This window comes from Ursus americanus, chromosome 18 (assembly GCF_024610735.1).
Source record: "Ursus americanus isolate L20-20 chromosome 18, mUrsAme1.1.p, whole genome shotgun sequence".
Lineage (NCBI taxonomy): Eukaryota > Metazoa > Chordata > Mammalia > Carnivora > Ursidae > Ursus > Ursus americanus.
In genome coordinates, this window is record NC_142144.1 from 16,940,099 (window position 1) to 16,953,354 (window position 13,256).

General features: G+C 43.0%; 1 protein-coding gene across 2 annotated transcripts in view; it reads left to right on the forward strand.

Moving 5' to 3' along the window:
- Positions 1 to 13,256, forward strand: part of ASTN2 (astrotactin 2) — an 845,639-nt gene that overhangs the window by 364,418 nt on the left and 467,965 nt on the right. For both annotated transcript variants that reach the window (XM_045791077.2, XM_087869420.1), the window contains exon 7: positions 8,985 to 9,152. In XM_045791077.2, the coding sequence (XP_045647033.1) occupies positions 8,985 to 9,152 (168 nt within the window). The remainder of the gene's footprint in view (positions 1 to 8,984; positions 9,153 to 13,256) is intronic.

Genomic DNA, 13,256 nt, shown 5'->3' on the forward strand with positions numbered 1-13,256 from the left:
GCTGATGACTCTTATCAGAGAGAGTTGTCAGATAACCCTCCCCCCAACCCGCCCTGTGACTCTAGATTGCTGCTGCTCTCAGGGATCGAGAGCTCCCAGCCATCTGGGTTGTCTCTGCCCGTATTCACAAACCCTCAAACTGCTGTTTTTAAGCCCATGTTTGCAGAGTTTTGTCACTCACTTCTTAAATGGCTTTCAGTCAATGGCAGGTGGTGGGATGTATTCAAGGCTCTGTGCATAAGGGAGAGAGGTAGGGGTGGGTGTACTTTCTATGGGTCTGTTGGGCTGAAGTTAGGTGGGCTCCTCAATTCTGCTTTGTCTTGGTTTTCTTTTCCATCCTGTGCCCCTGAAAAGACCTTTCTCCCAGGTCCACACCCCTGACAGATGGGATCATCATGGGAATACATGATGTAACATTAGGAAATAAGCCCTTAATTATTTTTCACATATTCTCAAAGAATTGGGGGGGGGGAGAGCTGAATACATTTGGCCAAAAAAATTCCCTGAGCATCGTTTGTGAAGACCATCTTTCCACCATACAACCTTTCATTCCTCTACTTCCCCTTCACCACTGTGACCAGAGCCTTCTTTTGAAATCTTCCATCCATGGTTCTGAGGTCTGTCTCGTGATTCGAGGTATAACGAAAGGGATTTGCAGCTGCCGTCTGGCTCGCCAGGCAATTTTGTCTGGGGATACCTCCTTCCGTGGTATTTTTAGTTCTCATCTGTAGCGTTCTGTTTCTTTAGGGGCTGATATGCCTCTGGCTTTTCAGAGAACACTACGGAGTGGCCTGAGCTCCCCAGCTCACCTCTGATCTATGCCGCACAATTACAGAAGCAGGCTTATAATCAATGTAATTGAAGATCAGAGTTAATGAGGACCTCCGTGCCCGTGCAGTCCCCTGAGCAACACTGAGCTTCAGATGCTAGATAAGGAAACGATTGGGCTGAACTGAAAATCCATTTGGCTAATTAGATGATGTATATTCCCACAAGCCAGTGGGAGAAAAAAAAATATATATATATATATATTGAAAAATAAGGAAACATGACATTTTGAAGTTGAGATTTTGGCAAAGATTCATTTCAGAGTCACTGCTCTCTGGGGAGATTGATTTGAGCACAAAGAGGAATCTCGGTGCACCCAGAAAATGGGGGTACTTTTGATCCAAAGCCAAGAAAATAAAACAGGGTCCATTGGAAAACTAGAGATGTATGAGACACATGGAATAATGCATTTCTATTCCTTTCCTGTGTATTTATTCTCAGAGTAATGCTAGAACTTACCCAGAGAGAGCTGCTTGCCACTCTTTGGCCTTACTGTGCTTGTGCTCTCTCTCTTTCTCTGCACCCCCTCCTTCTCTGCACACACACACTCCCCAATATCTTCTGAACCTCCACTCTAGCCTAAGCATTATGGTGATTGCAGAGTGAGATAAGGCATAGTCTGTTTTCAAGAAATGTACAATCTAGGTGGGAGAATAAGAAAGGGGAAATTAAAAAAATTCATGATTTGCCTTAGATTTGCTAAATCTGAACTCCCTTCCTGGACTGTGAGTGCTCGGTGGACAGACACCATATTTTGCTCATCCAGAGGCTAGGACAGGACCCAGCACATGGTATGTGCTCTATTTGGTAAATGAATAAATCTATGGATGAATGAATAAATCTATGACAGCATATATAGCTGGGAGTTGAGTAGAATATCTTGTACGTATGAGAGAGACTAAGAGGAGCACAAGCCAGATCTAAAGGTGAGCCTTAAGGGGCAAAGGCCACCTCAACTTTTGCCAAGTTCATTGTTCTCCTTTGTATCCTTCCAGATCTAGCTTAAAGGCCATCTCTTCAGCGATTCCTTTCTGACACCCCTTTTTCCTTCTGCTTGTACTCAGAGATGCCCATCCTTGTCAGGCAGTGCTTCCAACACCCTAGGTTGTATTATATCTATCTGTGCACACATTTGCTCTCCCTTGTTAGTCTGTAATTTTCTTGATGGATTCAGTCCATTTATCATTCTCTATGCCTGTTTCTTATGCAAGGAGGGGCTTAATAAATGTTGGTTAAATGAACGTGTGGATTAAGTCTCGGCAATTATGTTTTGTACAGTTACTTCTCCTCACTATCTGATGTGCATCTCCCTGCCACGTGTCCTTGCCCCTTCACACTGAATCCCTCTAGCATCGCTACTTTGATCATCCACACTGAAAGCCTGTGGGCTGAATCAGCGCTCAGGAGCCATGATTTTCAGTTCAAGTTTTGGTTTGGGACTGGGGAGACACTGAAGCGCTAATCTTGTATTCTGGCTCTCAGAGGATAAAAACAAAAAGACAAAACAAAGAAACAAAAACCTTTGGGATCCATGTGGAGGCATTCCTGCTTCACAGTCCCATGAAGTTACTTGGAATTCCTTCTAGTCAAGCACAGAACTCTGATTTCATTAATTCATTCAACAGACATTCTCTAAACTCCTAGTATGTGCCAGGCATTTTACTCAGGGCTGGACTGATAAGGACTAATGAATGAGTCACGACCTCTTCTCTATATGAAAGCACTGTCTATCAGAGAAAGCAAAAGACCTCCCACACTACAAGATTGACGCTAATGGGGGATGCGTAGATGATCAGAAAAGAACCAAGACCACTATAGAGCTCAGCTTTGTCTGATAACCAACCAAAGCCTCAACTCTCAAGACAGCCTGGAATAATGGGCAGGTCTCCTCTTTGGATGCTGAAAAATGTAAAGTCAGTTTCTACTTTGGCCACTTACTAGTTGTAAAATTGGTTAAATCAGTTTCTCTCTGAACTTTATGTTGTCCTTCTGTAAAATGGTGGGAAATACCTACCCCATAAGGCTGTTATAAGAATTAAGTGAACAGGATGTGTAATGTATTCATCCCAGGGTCTGGAACAGAGAGGGCATTCAAAGGATGGTAACTCCCTTCTGATATTAAACCAACAGTTATCTTGGTAGAGGACCCTTTAAAAAAAGTTGAAAATAACCTACTTTTGAGTCACTCCCTTTTTAAAAAAATATTATTTTACTTATTTATTTCTTTGTGGGAGGGCATGCACACAAGCGAGGGGAGAGGGAGAGAGAGAATTTTTTTTTAAAGATTTTATTTATTTATTTGACAGAGACAGAGACAGCCAGTGAGAGAGGGAACACAAGCAGGGGGAGTGGGAGAGGAAGAAGCAGGCTCATAGCAGAGGAGCCTGATGCGGGGCTCGATCCCATAACGCCGGGATCACGCCCTGAGCCAAAGGCAGACGCCTAACCGCTGTGCCACCCAGGCGCCCCGAGAGAGAAAATTTTAAGCAGGCTCCACGTCCAGTGTGGAGCCCAACTTGGGGCTCGAACTCACAACCTTGAGATCACGACCTGAGCCAAAATCAAGAGTTGGTAAGCAACTGAGCCACCCAGGTGCCCCAAGTCACTCCCTTTCACAGAGACTCTCTTCTCATATTTAAGAGAGATCTGTTAGCCAGTATTGGATTCAGAGCTTTGTAAGTTTGTAAGACATTCACATAATAACTAAAATGGCTCCTGCTAGTTACGATTTCACAATGTGTGCTGGGAGACTTCACATGCTGTAGCGGACATTGTCATGCTGTGTTCAAATCTCTCATTAGAACATAGTCACTCTTCCCCCAGCTGCCAGGAATGTTGGTGGTCAACCACTTGCTCCGAATCTTCTTGGAGAAATGTCCTTCATTAAAAATGACCACTTCACCCAAGCCCATGTCCCTTCCCCGAGGATAGCCCACAGCCTCTGACTGGTTAATGTGGGGCACAAAGGCCTGACACATTGTCTTGATTCAGGACAACTCTGAAGAACCATCAGAGGTCCAGAACTTCCCCCTGGGATCAGCTGAGGGCTTTTCTCCAACTGCATGGCAATTCAACTTCTCCTTCTGTTCAATTCCACTTGCTCATTTCCTTACCAGGGAACTCCCAGCACACTTCCTGCATGCCAGTCTCTGCCTTTGAGTCTCATTTCTGGTAAACCTGACTTAAGATACATTCATTGTCTCATTTAATCTTTATATCGACCCTATGAAGGAAAAATCCATAACCACATTTTTCCTGGGAGATGACTGAGGATTTGTCTGGGTTTACAGAGCTTGTGAGGAGCAGAGGGAAGATCCGAATACATGTCTTGCTCTCTCTCTTCTCTGTATCACTGCACTGTGTAGCTTTCCTGAAGTAGTGGGATTAGCCAAACTCAGCCCTGGGACACAATTCAATATCCATCCCTCAGTCTTTAGTGAGAATAAATACAAGAATTATCCATTTAAACAGCATGACTGTGCTTTTTAAAAGAAAAATCTGTGGTTGATACTGATGTTCGGTGCCTTGCACAGGGACCCATGTGACATGTTTCTGCTTGGGCTTAGTTCCAGAGGGGAAAATATGGCTTTGCAGATAGATTTGCATATCTTCCCTTGCCAGAAATTTGAAATATGGAATCCAGCAGACTTCTTCTTCCTCTTTTTTTTTTATTTGCTTTAGCTGCCAAGGATTTTAAGGCCAACTTCAAATGTGGTCATTTCCTTATCTCTGAGCTTGATGCTATCTATCCCTTAGGCTTTTCACATAGAATCCTTTTTTCATCCTCACCAAAAATCATATTGTCCACTGCGGTTCTACTGAGGAACTCATTCTGTAGGGTGATAGAAATCACATCATCTGTGTGAGTTAGAGAAGATAACGTTGCCTGCCATGCCGTTACTCTTTTTAGGGAATCTTAGGTCCTCAGGGCATTCAGGTAGGGTCTAATATGATCCTGCCTCCCTGGCTGTTGCCTTTGGACCACAGCTAGTCACCAATCAAGAGGAACACAACCATTGTGGTCAGCCAGCAGGGTCTCTTGTGACCTGGCAGAGAGGTTGCTGTCAAACCCATATGATACCCAGTAGCTGAGTTCCTCTTGGGAAAATTTAAATGGCATACATGGAAAGATTTCATTGGTTGATAGTGAGGTAGAGAGAAGCAAATGCCCAGAGAGAGGCTGAGTCATGTTATTTGTGAAACAATTTAAGATTTCCTGCTGCTGAGGTCTGTAGACCTGCCATAAATCTAGAACCCTCTCCAAGTCCGGCATTGTGGAGCTTGGTCCTAACTGAACTTTTTGTTTTTCCTTTTCCCTTGTGAAATTTGACCTTTACTATGTTTTTTATGTACATTTTCTCTGTTTTTATTTTTTTCATTTATCAAGTTGTTTAAAACTTCAATTTCAGTTTAGTTAACATATACTGTTATATTAGTTTCAGGTGTACAATATAGTAATTCAGCAATTCTATACATTACTCAGTGCTCATCATGATATGTGTACTCTTTACCCCCATCACCTATTTTTACCCATTTCCCCTACCACTTCCCTTCTGGTGGCCATCAGTTTGTTCTCTATAGTTAAGAGTCTGTTTCTTGGTTTCTCTCTCTCTTTTTTCTTTGATCATTTTTTTTTTTCTTTCTTAAGTTCTACATATGAGTGGAAATCATGTGGTATTTGTCTTATTTTGCTCAATACACTCTAGCTCCGTCCATGTTGTTGCAAATGGCAAGATTTCATTCTTTTTTAAGGCTGGGTAATATGCTACTGTGTGTGTGTGTGTGTGTGTGTGTGTGGTGTGTATACACACACACACCACACACATATCTTCTCAATCCATTCATTTGTCGATGGGCACTCGGGCTGAGCAGCTTTCATTGTTTGGCTATTGTAAATTATGAATTATGTTGCAATAAACATGGGTTGTACATATCCCTTTGAATTAGGATTCTTGTATTCTTTGGGTAAATACCCAGCAGTGAGATTGCTATATCATAAGATAATTCTGTTTTTACCTTTTTGAGGAGCCTCCACTGTGTTTTCCACAGTGGCTGCGCCAGTTTGCATTCCCACCAACAGTGTAAGAGGGGTCCCTTTTCTCCATGTCTTTGCCAACACTTGTTGTTTCTTATGTTTTTGATTTTAGGCATTCTGACAGGTGTGAGGTGATATTTCATTGTGGTTTCGATTTGTGTTTCCCTGATGATGAGTGATGTTGAGTATCTTTTCATGTGCCTGTTGACCATCTGTATGTCTTCTTTGGAAAAATGTCTGTCTGTGTCTTTTGCCTATTTTTTAATTGTATTATTCATTTTTTGGGTGTTGAGTTTTATATATTTTTTAATATATTTTAGATACTCTTTATCAGGTATGTCATTTGCAAATATCTTCTCCTATTCAGTAGGTTGCCTTTTAGTTTTGTTGAATATTTCCTTTGCTATGCAGAAGCTTTTTATTTTGATGTATTCCCAGTAGTTTAGTTTTGCTTTTGTTCCCCTTGCCTCAGGAGACATCCCTAGAAAAATGTTGCTATGACCAATGTCAGAGAAATTACTACCTGTGCTCTTTTCTAGGATTTTTACAGTTTCAGGTCTCACATTTAGGTCTTCAGTCCAGTTTGAGTTTAATTTTGTGTATGGTGTAAGACAGTGGTCCACTTTCATTTGCATATAGCTGTCCGGTTTTCCCAACACCATTTGAAGAGACTGTCTTTTTCCCATCATATGTTCTTTCCTACTCCATCAAAGATTAATTGACCATACACTTATGGGTTTATTTCCAGGTTTTCAATTCTGTTCTATTGATCCATCTGTTTATTTTTATGCTGATACCATACTGTTTCAATTACTACAACTTTGTAATAGAACTTGAAGTCTGGAATTGTAATGCCTCCATTTTCAAGATTGCTTTGGCTACTCACAGTCTTTTGTGGTCCCGTACAAATTTTAGGATTATTTGTTCTAGTTCTGTGAAAAATGATGTTGGTATTTTGATAGGGGTTACATTAAATCTGTAGGTTGCTTTGGATAGTATAGACATTTTAACAATATTCGTTCTTCCAACCCATGAGCACGGAATGTCTTTCCATTTCTTTGCATCATCTTGAATTTTTTTCATCAGCGTTTTATGGTTTTCAGAGTACAGGTCTTCCACCTCTTTTTGGTTAAGTTCATTTGTAGATATTTTATTGTTTTTGGTGCAGTTGTAAATGGGATTGTTTTCTTTTCTTTTTTTTTTTTTTTAAGATTTTATTTATTTATTCGACAGAGATAGAGACAGCCAGCGAGAGAGGGAACACAAGCAGGGGGAGTGGGAGAGGAAGAAGCAGGCCTATAGCGGAGGAGCCTGATGTGGGGCTTGATCCCACAACGCCGGGATCACGCCCTGAGCCGAAGGCAGACGCCCAACCGCTGTGCCACCCAGGCGCCCCGGGATTGTTTTCTTAATTTCACTTTCTGCTGCTTCATTATTAGTGTATAGGAATGGAACAGATTTCTGTATATTGATTTTGTATGCTGTGACTTTACTGAATTCATTTATCAGTTCTAGTGCTTTTTTGGTGGCATCTTTAGGATTTTCTATATATAGCATCACATCATCTGTAAATAGTAGAAGTCTTACTTCTTCCTTACCAATTTGGATGCCTTGTATTCCTTTTTGTTATCTAATTGTGGTGGGCTACCTTTGTGTATTTCTGCATACATCCACTCACCATTTGTACCCAGTATGCATCCACCCTGAACAGGCTTCTCTTCCTTGCCCTTGAAGAGTGTGTGTGTGTGTGTGTGTGTGTGTGTGTGTGTGTGTGATGTAATCCATATATGTATGTATGTGTTCATGTATGTATATATGTGTATAGATGTTTATATATGTGTGTACAAATATATGTATATTAAGGGGAGTATTTTAGAGCATAGATTGCAAGGTAGGGTCTTTTGTTTGACTAACACAAGCTTTTTTTTTTTTTTTTCAAGATTTATTTATTGATTGATTTGAGAGAGAGAGCACGCACACACGCAGGGGAAGGGGCAGAAGGAGAGGGAGAGACAGAGAATCCTGAAGCAGATTCCCTGCTAAGCCGGGAGCCTGACACAGGGCTTGATCTCAGGACCCTGAGATCATGACCTGAGCCAAAATCAAGAGTCAGCTGTTCAACCAACTGTGCCACCCAGGCACCCCTGACTTACACAAATTTAAGAACAATTTTAAATCATTATTTCCAAATTGCTTGATTACAATCAAAATCTGAATTTTCAGCCTCTTGAAGAAAACCTGACATTCTTGTACCACTGGCTTTTAGATCCATTTGGCAAGAGCTGGCTGGAGCCGGCCCACAGCTACTCCAGTCTGATAGAACCTGCAGTGCCAGGCCACCCCAAACTCCATCGTTCCCCAACATTAAGGCATTTTCTATGGTATAAGTGCGGCTTTTTTTCTTAGAGGTGCTGTGGATTTCTTTGAATTTCTCTCTGTCCCCATACCTCCCTCTGTCTCTCTCTAACTGAATAAAAAAACAAAATCTAGGCCAGGAGGCCAAAGCTGCTTAGCTAGTCTTTCCCATTAATATCACACACCTGGCCCCTGTGGGCATTAATGACCCCTGTTAGGGGTGGAGGTTGGGGGAGGATGCCTGGGTGACAGGGGTATTAGCACTTTTTTTTTTTCTTTCAAATTTTAATGTTTAAGCATTCTTTACTAGGACAAGTCAAGCCCCTGCTAAGCATAGCATTTTATCTACATTAATTTATTCCATTTTTACAATAATGAGGTGGGTTCCGTTGATATTCCTATTTACAGATGATGTCACCAAGCCCCAGAGGCATTGAGTGACTTGCACAAAGTTAATGGCAAATAAGGGTGGATTCTGGATTTGAACCCAAGTCTCTATGGGTCTTAAGGGCCCGACTTCTATCCACTAGGCTGAACTGTCTCTGTGGCCAATTTGTCTCTTTCTCTCCTGGCTGCCGATACCATGACTAGCATATAGTAAAAATGCTCTGTCAATATGGGCAGACGAGTGAGAACAGGGGTACTGGGGTGGAGGGTTGCTTGTACGCACCTGTCTGTGTTCCCGGCCTGCAGCATCAGCAGCAAGACACATCTGCATCCTGCAATGGGGGAGAAAGTAGCTGTCTTTCTCTCTGTTCACCCACAGGGAGCAGCTTTGTGGTGAGTGAAGGGAGCTACCTGGATGTCTCAGACTGGCTAAACCCGGCCAAGCTGTCCCTGTATTACCAGATCAACGCCACCTCCCCATGGGTGAGAGACCTCTGCGGACAGAGGACGACAGATGCCTGTGAGCAGCTCTGCGACCCAGAAACTGGTGAGCCGTGGGCTAGGCTGGGGATGGAGGGAGGGAGGAGGCGGGCTGCAAGATGGCCTGCATGCCTTATACCTGAAGAGTCATGGCTTCTGAACCATGGACAAGGGGTTTTACCTGAAGGCCCTCAGTTACATTGGCGGTTACACTGTGTGCTGCCATCACTGGGCCAGGGAGAAAGTTCTATAAAACCACAGAATCCCAGAAGTAAAAAGGACCACAGAGAGCATCTGATCTAGTTTGAGCAAAGCAAGGTATCTAACAACATCAGGCATCCCTGAGCTCAGATCCTATCCACTTCTTACTAGCTTGGTGTCCTTTGTCATGTTTTCCAGCTTTGCTGAGATATACTTGACATATAACATTCTGTAAGTTTAAGGTGTATGCTGTGATGATGTAATATGTGTATATACTGTGAAATGATTACCACATTAAGCCTCATTAACACCCCCATCATTTCATATACCTTTTTTATGGTGATAACATTTAAGATCTACCCTCTTAGCAATTTTCAAGCATACAAAACATCATTGTTAACACTTCAGTATGTTGTACCTTAGATCCCCAGGACTTACCCACCTTAAATGGGGAGATGTTGGTCACAGGGTACAAACTAGCTGGGTGTTCTTCAGAAAGACACGTCCTCTCTCTGAGTACCAGAGAAAGAACATAGCATCTAACCCACAAGGCTGTTGTTAGGATTAAATGAGATAATGCATGGAAATCCCCTACCATATTTATTCATTTACTCATTCATTTGACAGGTATTTATTGAGTAGGCAGACACTTCCGTAGGCATTGAGGATATAGCAGTGGACAAAATAGGCATAATCTCTGCCCTGATTAAGTTTATATTCTAAGGAGACATTCAGTCTGCACTGTCTAACAAGGTAGCCATCCGCCACAGGTGGCTATTTGAACTTTAATTAAGTAGAATTAAATAAAGTCAGCATTCACTTCCCCAGTCACGTTAGCCATCTATCAAGTGCTGTGTGGCTCCCTGTGACCCATGGCCACCTCTTGGACAATGCAGATGTAGAACATCCCCAGCCCTGCAGAAAGTTCTGTTGGACAGGGCTGCAACAGACGAACAGGAAAGTCTGTGCACTGTGTCAGGTGATGAGGCATGCTGGGGGAGAGCACACAGCATATGGGATGCTAAGCTGGGAGTGAGAGTGGAGTGGTCAGGGGAGGCTTCTCTGAGAAGGGGACATTTGAGTATGCACCTCGAGGCAAAGATGGAGGAAGCCACGTGACTACCTGGGGGGACAGCGTTCTACGCAGAGGCAATGACAAGGGCCAGCATGTTGCAAGTGGGAGTTCAGGAGTGTGCCATTGGTTCAACAGGAAGAATAGCATGGTTAGATGGAGGTGAGAGAGGAGAGGAGTAGGAGGCAAATGTGAAAAGCAGAAGATTGGGTGGGGGTGGCTGCAGGGAGTTATATAGGATGACAAGGACTTTAGATTTTACTCTGAGTGTGATGGGATGTCACTGGAGGATTCTGAGCCCAAAGAGTAACATGATGTGTACTGCATTTTAAGAGAATGACTCTGGCTGGTGCATGGCAAATTGACTTTGTGTTCAAAGGAACTCTTATTCCATGTAGGCAAGAGTTGGCAGTGGCTTGAACCCAAAGGGGTAAGGGGAAAAGATGGTCAAATTCGGGACATGTTCAGAGGGTAGATTTGACATGACTTGTTATTGGATATGGAAGGTGAGAAGTAGAGAGGGGTCAAAGATGATTCCAAATGATTCAATCCAGACAGTGGATGAATGGGCGTCTCTTTCATTGAGTCAGAGGATGCTGTAAGAGGGTCGGGATTGAAGTGAGGGGGATCAAGGATACTGTTTGGGATGTATGACTACTAAAGATGACTACTAAACATCAAGTAGAGATAGAAAATAGGCATTGGGGTCCAAAAGTCCATTTCAAAGAAGTTTTAGCTGGAGATAGAAATTTGTGAGTCAACAGCATACACTTGGTATTTAAACCCAGGAGACACTGTCTTATTTATAGCAACTACTTAGAAAAAGGACAATCTCTTCTTCATCATTGTTGCTCATTAAGTGCTGGTTACTAATGTCTACAAATAGGGAAATAGGAGTTAGAGAGAAGAGAGTTGCCAAGGTCCCAGAGCAAGTTAGAAATTAAGCTGTTCTTGCTCCCAGTCCTATGCTCTTCCCTACAACTTATATGGAACAACAACTCTCTGGAACTTCATCTCTTTCTTCATTAACAAGAGTCTGGCCATCTTGCCTGGAAAATCCATTGCACAATGCCCATGGGGCAGCCCCTGTGCAGAGCTGAGGACTCTCAGTGACCCAGGTCAAGAGTGTGCTCCCTCTATCCTACCTCTTCTCCACTTCTCCATGGGGCAACAGTTCAGGAGTGAAGAGAGAGCTTCTCTAGGCTAACCCTTGAGTCTCTCCAGAGCTGGGCAAGGATTTGGCTCTCTAATCACCATCCCCTCTTATCCTTTAGTTGGGAGCCTGTTTAGACACATTTTTGCAGCCTGTACATAGGTCTATTGGGGAAGCTCTGTGGAAAATGCAATGCAGCTCTAGTGTACCATTTGACCAGACAGCTGAATCTTCTTTCTCTTAATTAAAGCATTTAGGCGTTAAGGCACTGTCACCCTAAGCAGTACCTCTTTATTCCCAAAACAGACACACACACACACACACACACACACACACACACTTGATTATCCTCACACAACATCCAGGAAGGCCCTTGTGGAATTATGTGCCTCTGGATCTGATCCTGTACATTCTCTCTCCCTCTCTCTCTCTCTCTCTCTCTCTCTCTCTTTCTTTCTTTTTCTTTCCTTAAATAGCAGGCAGGATTATTGGCGGGAGGGTCCACCACCTTTCCTTCCCACACAAAGCCGCAGCTAGCAGAGTGGTGAGCACCTGAGGGTCTGCCCTTCTGGTTTCCAGGCTGATGTGCCTTCAGGTGCAGGTTCGTTGTTTCTGATGATCTTTTCTGTTAGCTGCAAGCTTGAGGGCATAATTCCCAACAGTGGGTCATTCAGGAAGGAGGCATGTGTTAGCCAGCTTTGGAAATGATCTACTCTCCCACCAATGTCACCTAGAATTACACACACACACACACACACACACACACACACACACACACACACACCACGCCCCTTGCAGAGCTGAAAATGCTACTAGAATCCACTGGGTTGACCTTCTCAACTTTATCACTGACAAAACTGATGCCAGAGAAGAAAAGTGAGAGGATCAAAGTCACATAGCCGGCAGGTAGAGAGTCGGGATTCAAACTCCGGAGCCTGTGCTCTTAACCAATTCTTCTGAAGCTTCTGCAGGTCTAGTGTGGGTTTAAGATTCCACGTTTCTAACAAGCTACCAGGTATTGCTGATGCTTCTGGCCAAGGACAACTCTTGGTGCACCGAGGCTCTAAACATTCTTCCTCCTAAACAGTCCTCTCATTTTCCATAAGAACAGGAGAAGTCCTAGCTGCCACATTTGTTTATTTATCTGACAAAGCTATGCTCATGTCTGGGCCACTTTATTTTCTACCTCTTTCTGTCACATACCTTGAACTTAGGTACACTGAGGGTCCTGAAGGCATTCCCTGAAGTCACCATACCCTCTCATGCCTACATCCCCTTGAAGTGTCTTTCTCCCCCCTTTTACTGGGAGATCAAGTGTTCTTTTCTTTCTTTTTTTTTTTTTTTCCATTCCATTCAGCCCAAAACCCTGACTATATTGAAGAGCCCTCCTCTCTGCTCTCATAGCCTCTGTACTTCCCTATGTCATCACCACACTGTAAGCTTTCTTAAGGGCTGGTGAAAGGGGATTCAAAGCATGTGTTTTACCTATCCCTGTATCTTTAAAACTTAGCCTAATGCTGACATATAATTAGTGCACAGAAAATCATGAAAGAATGAAGGAAGGAAGGAAATTTTTGTGCTCCTTGACACAAAGTTATACAACAGTTTTTAGTTTCTTCCTCTTACATATGAACTCAGCTTAAATATTTCCTAACTCTAGAGAAATGGTGTCACCAGGAACCATCAGTAGTCAGACAAGCTAGAAGGCTCTGGCTTCATCTTCACAATCAGCCATAACCCTAAGA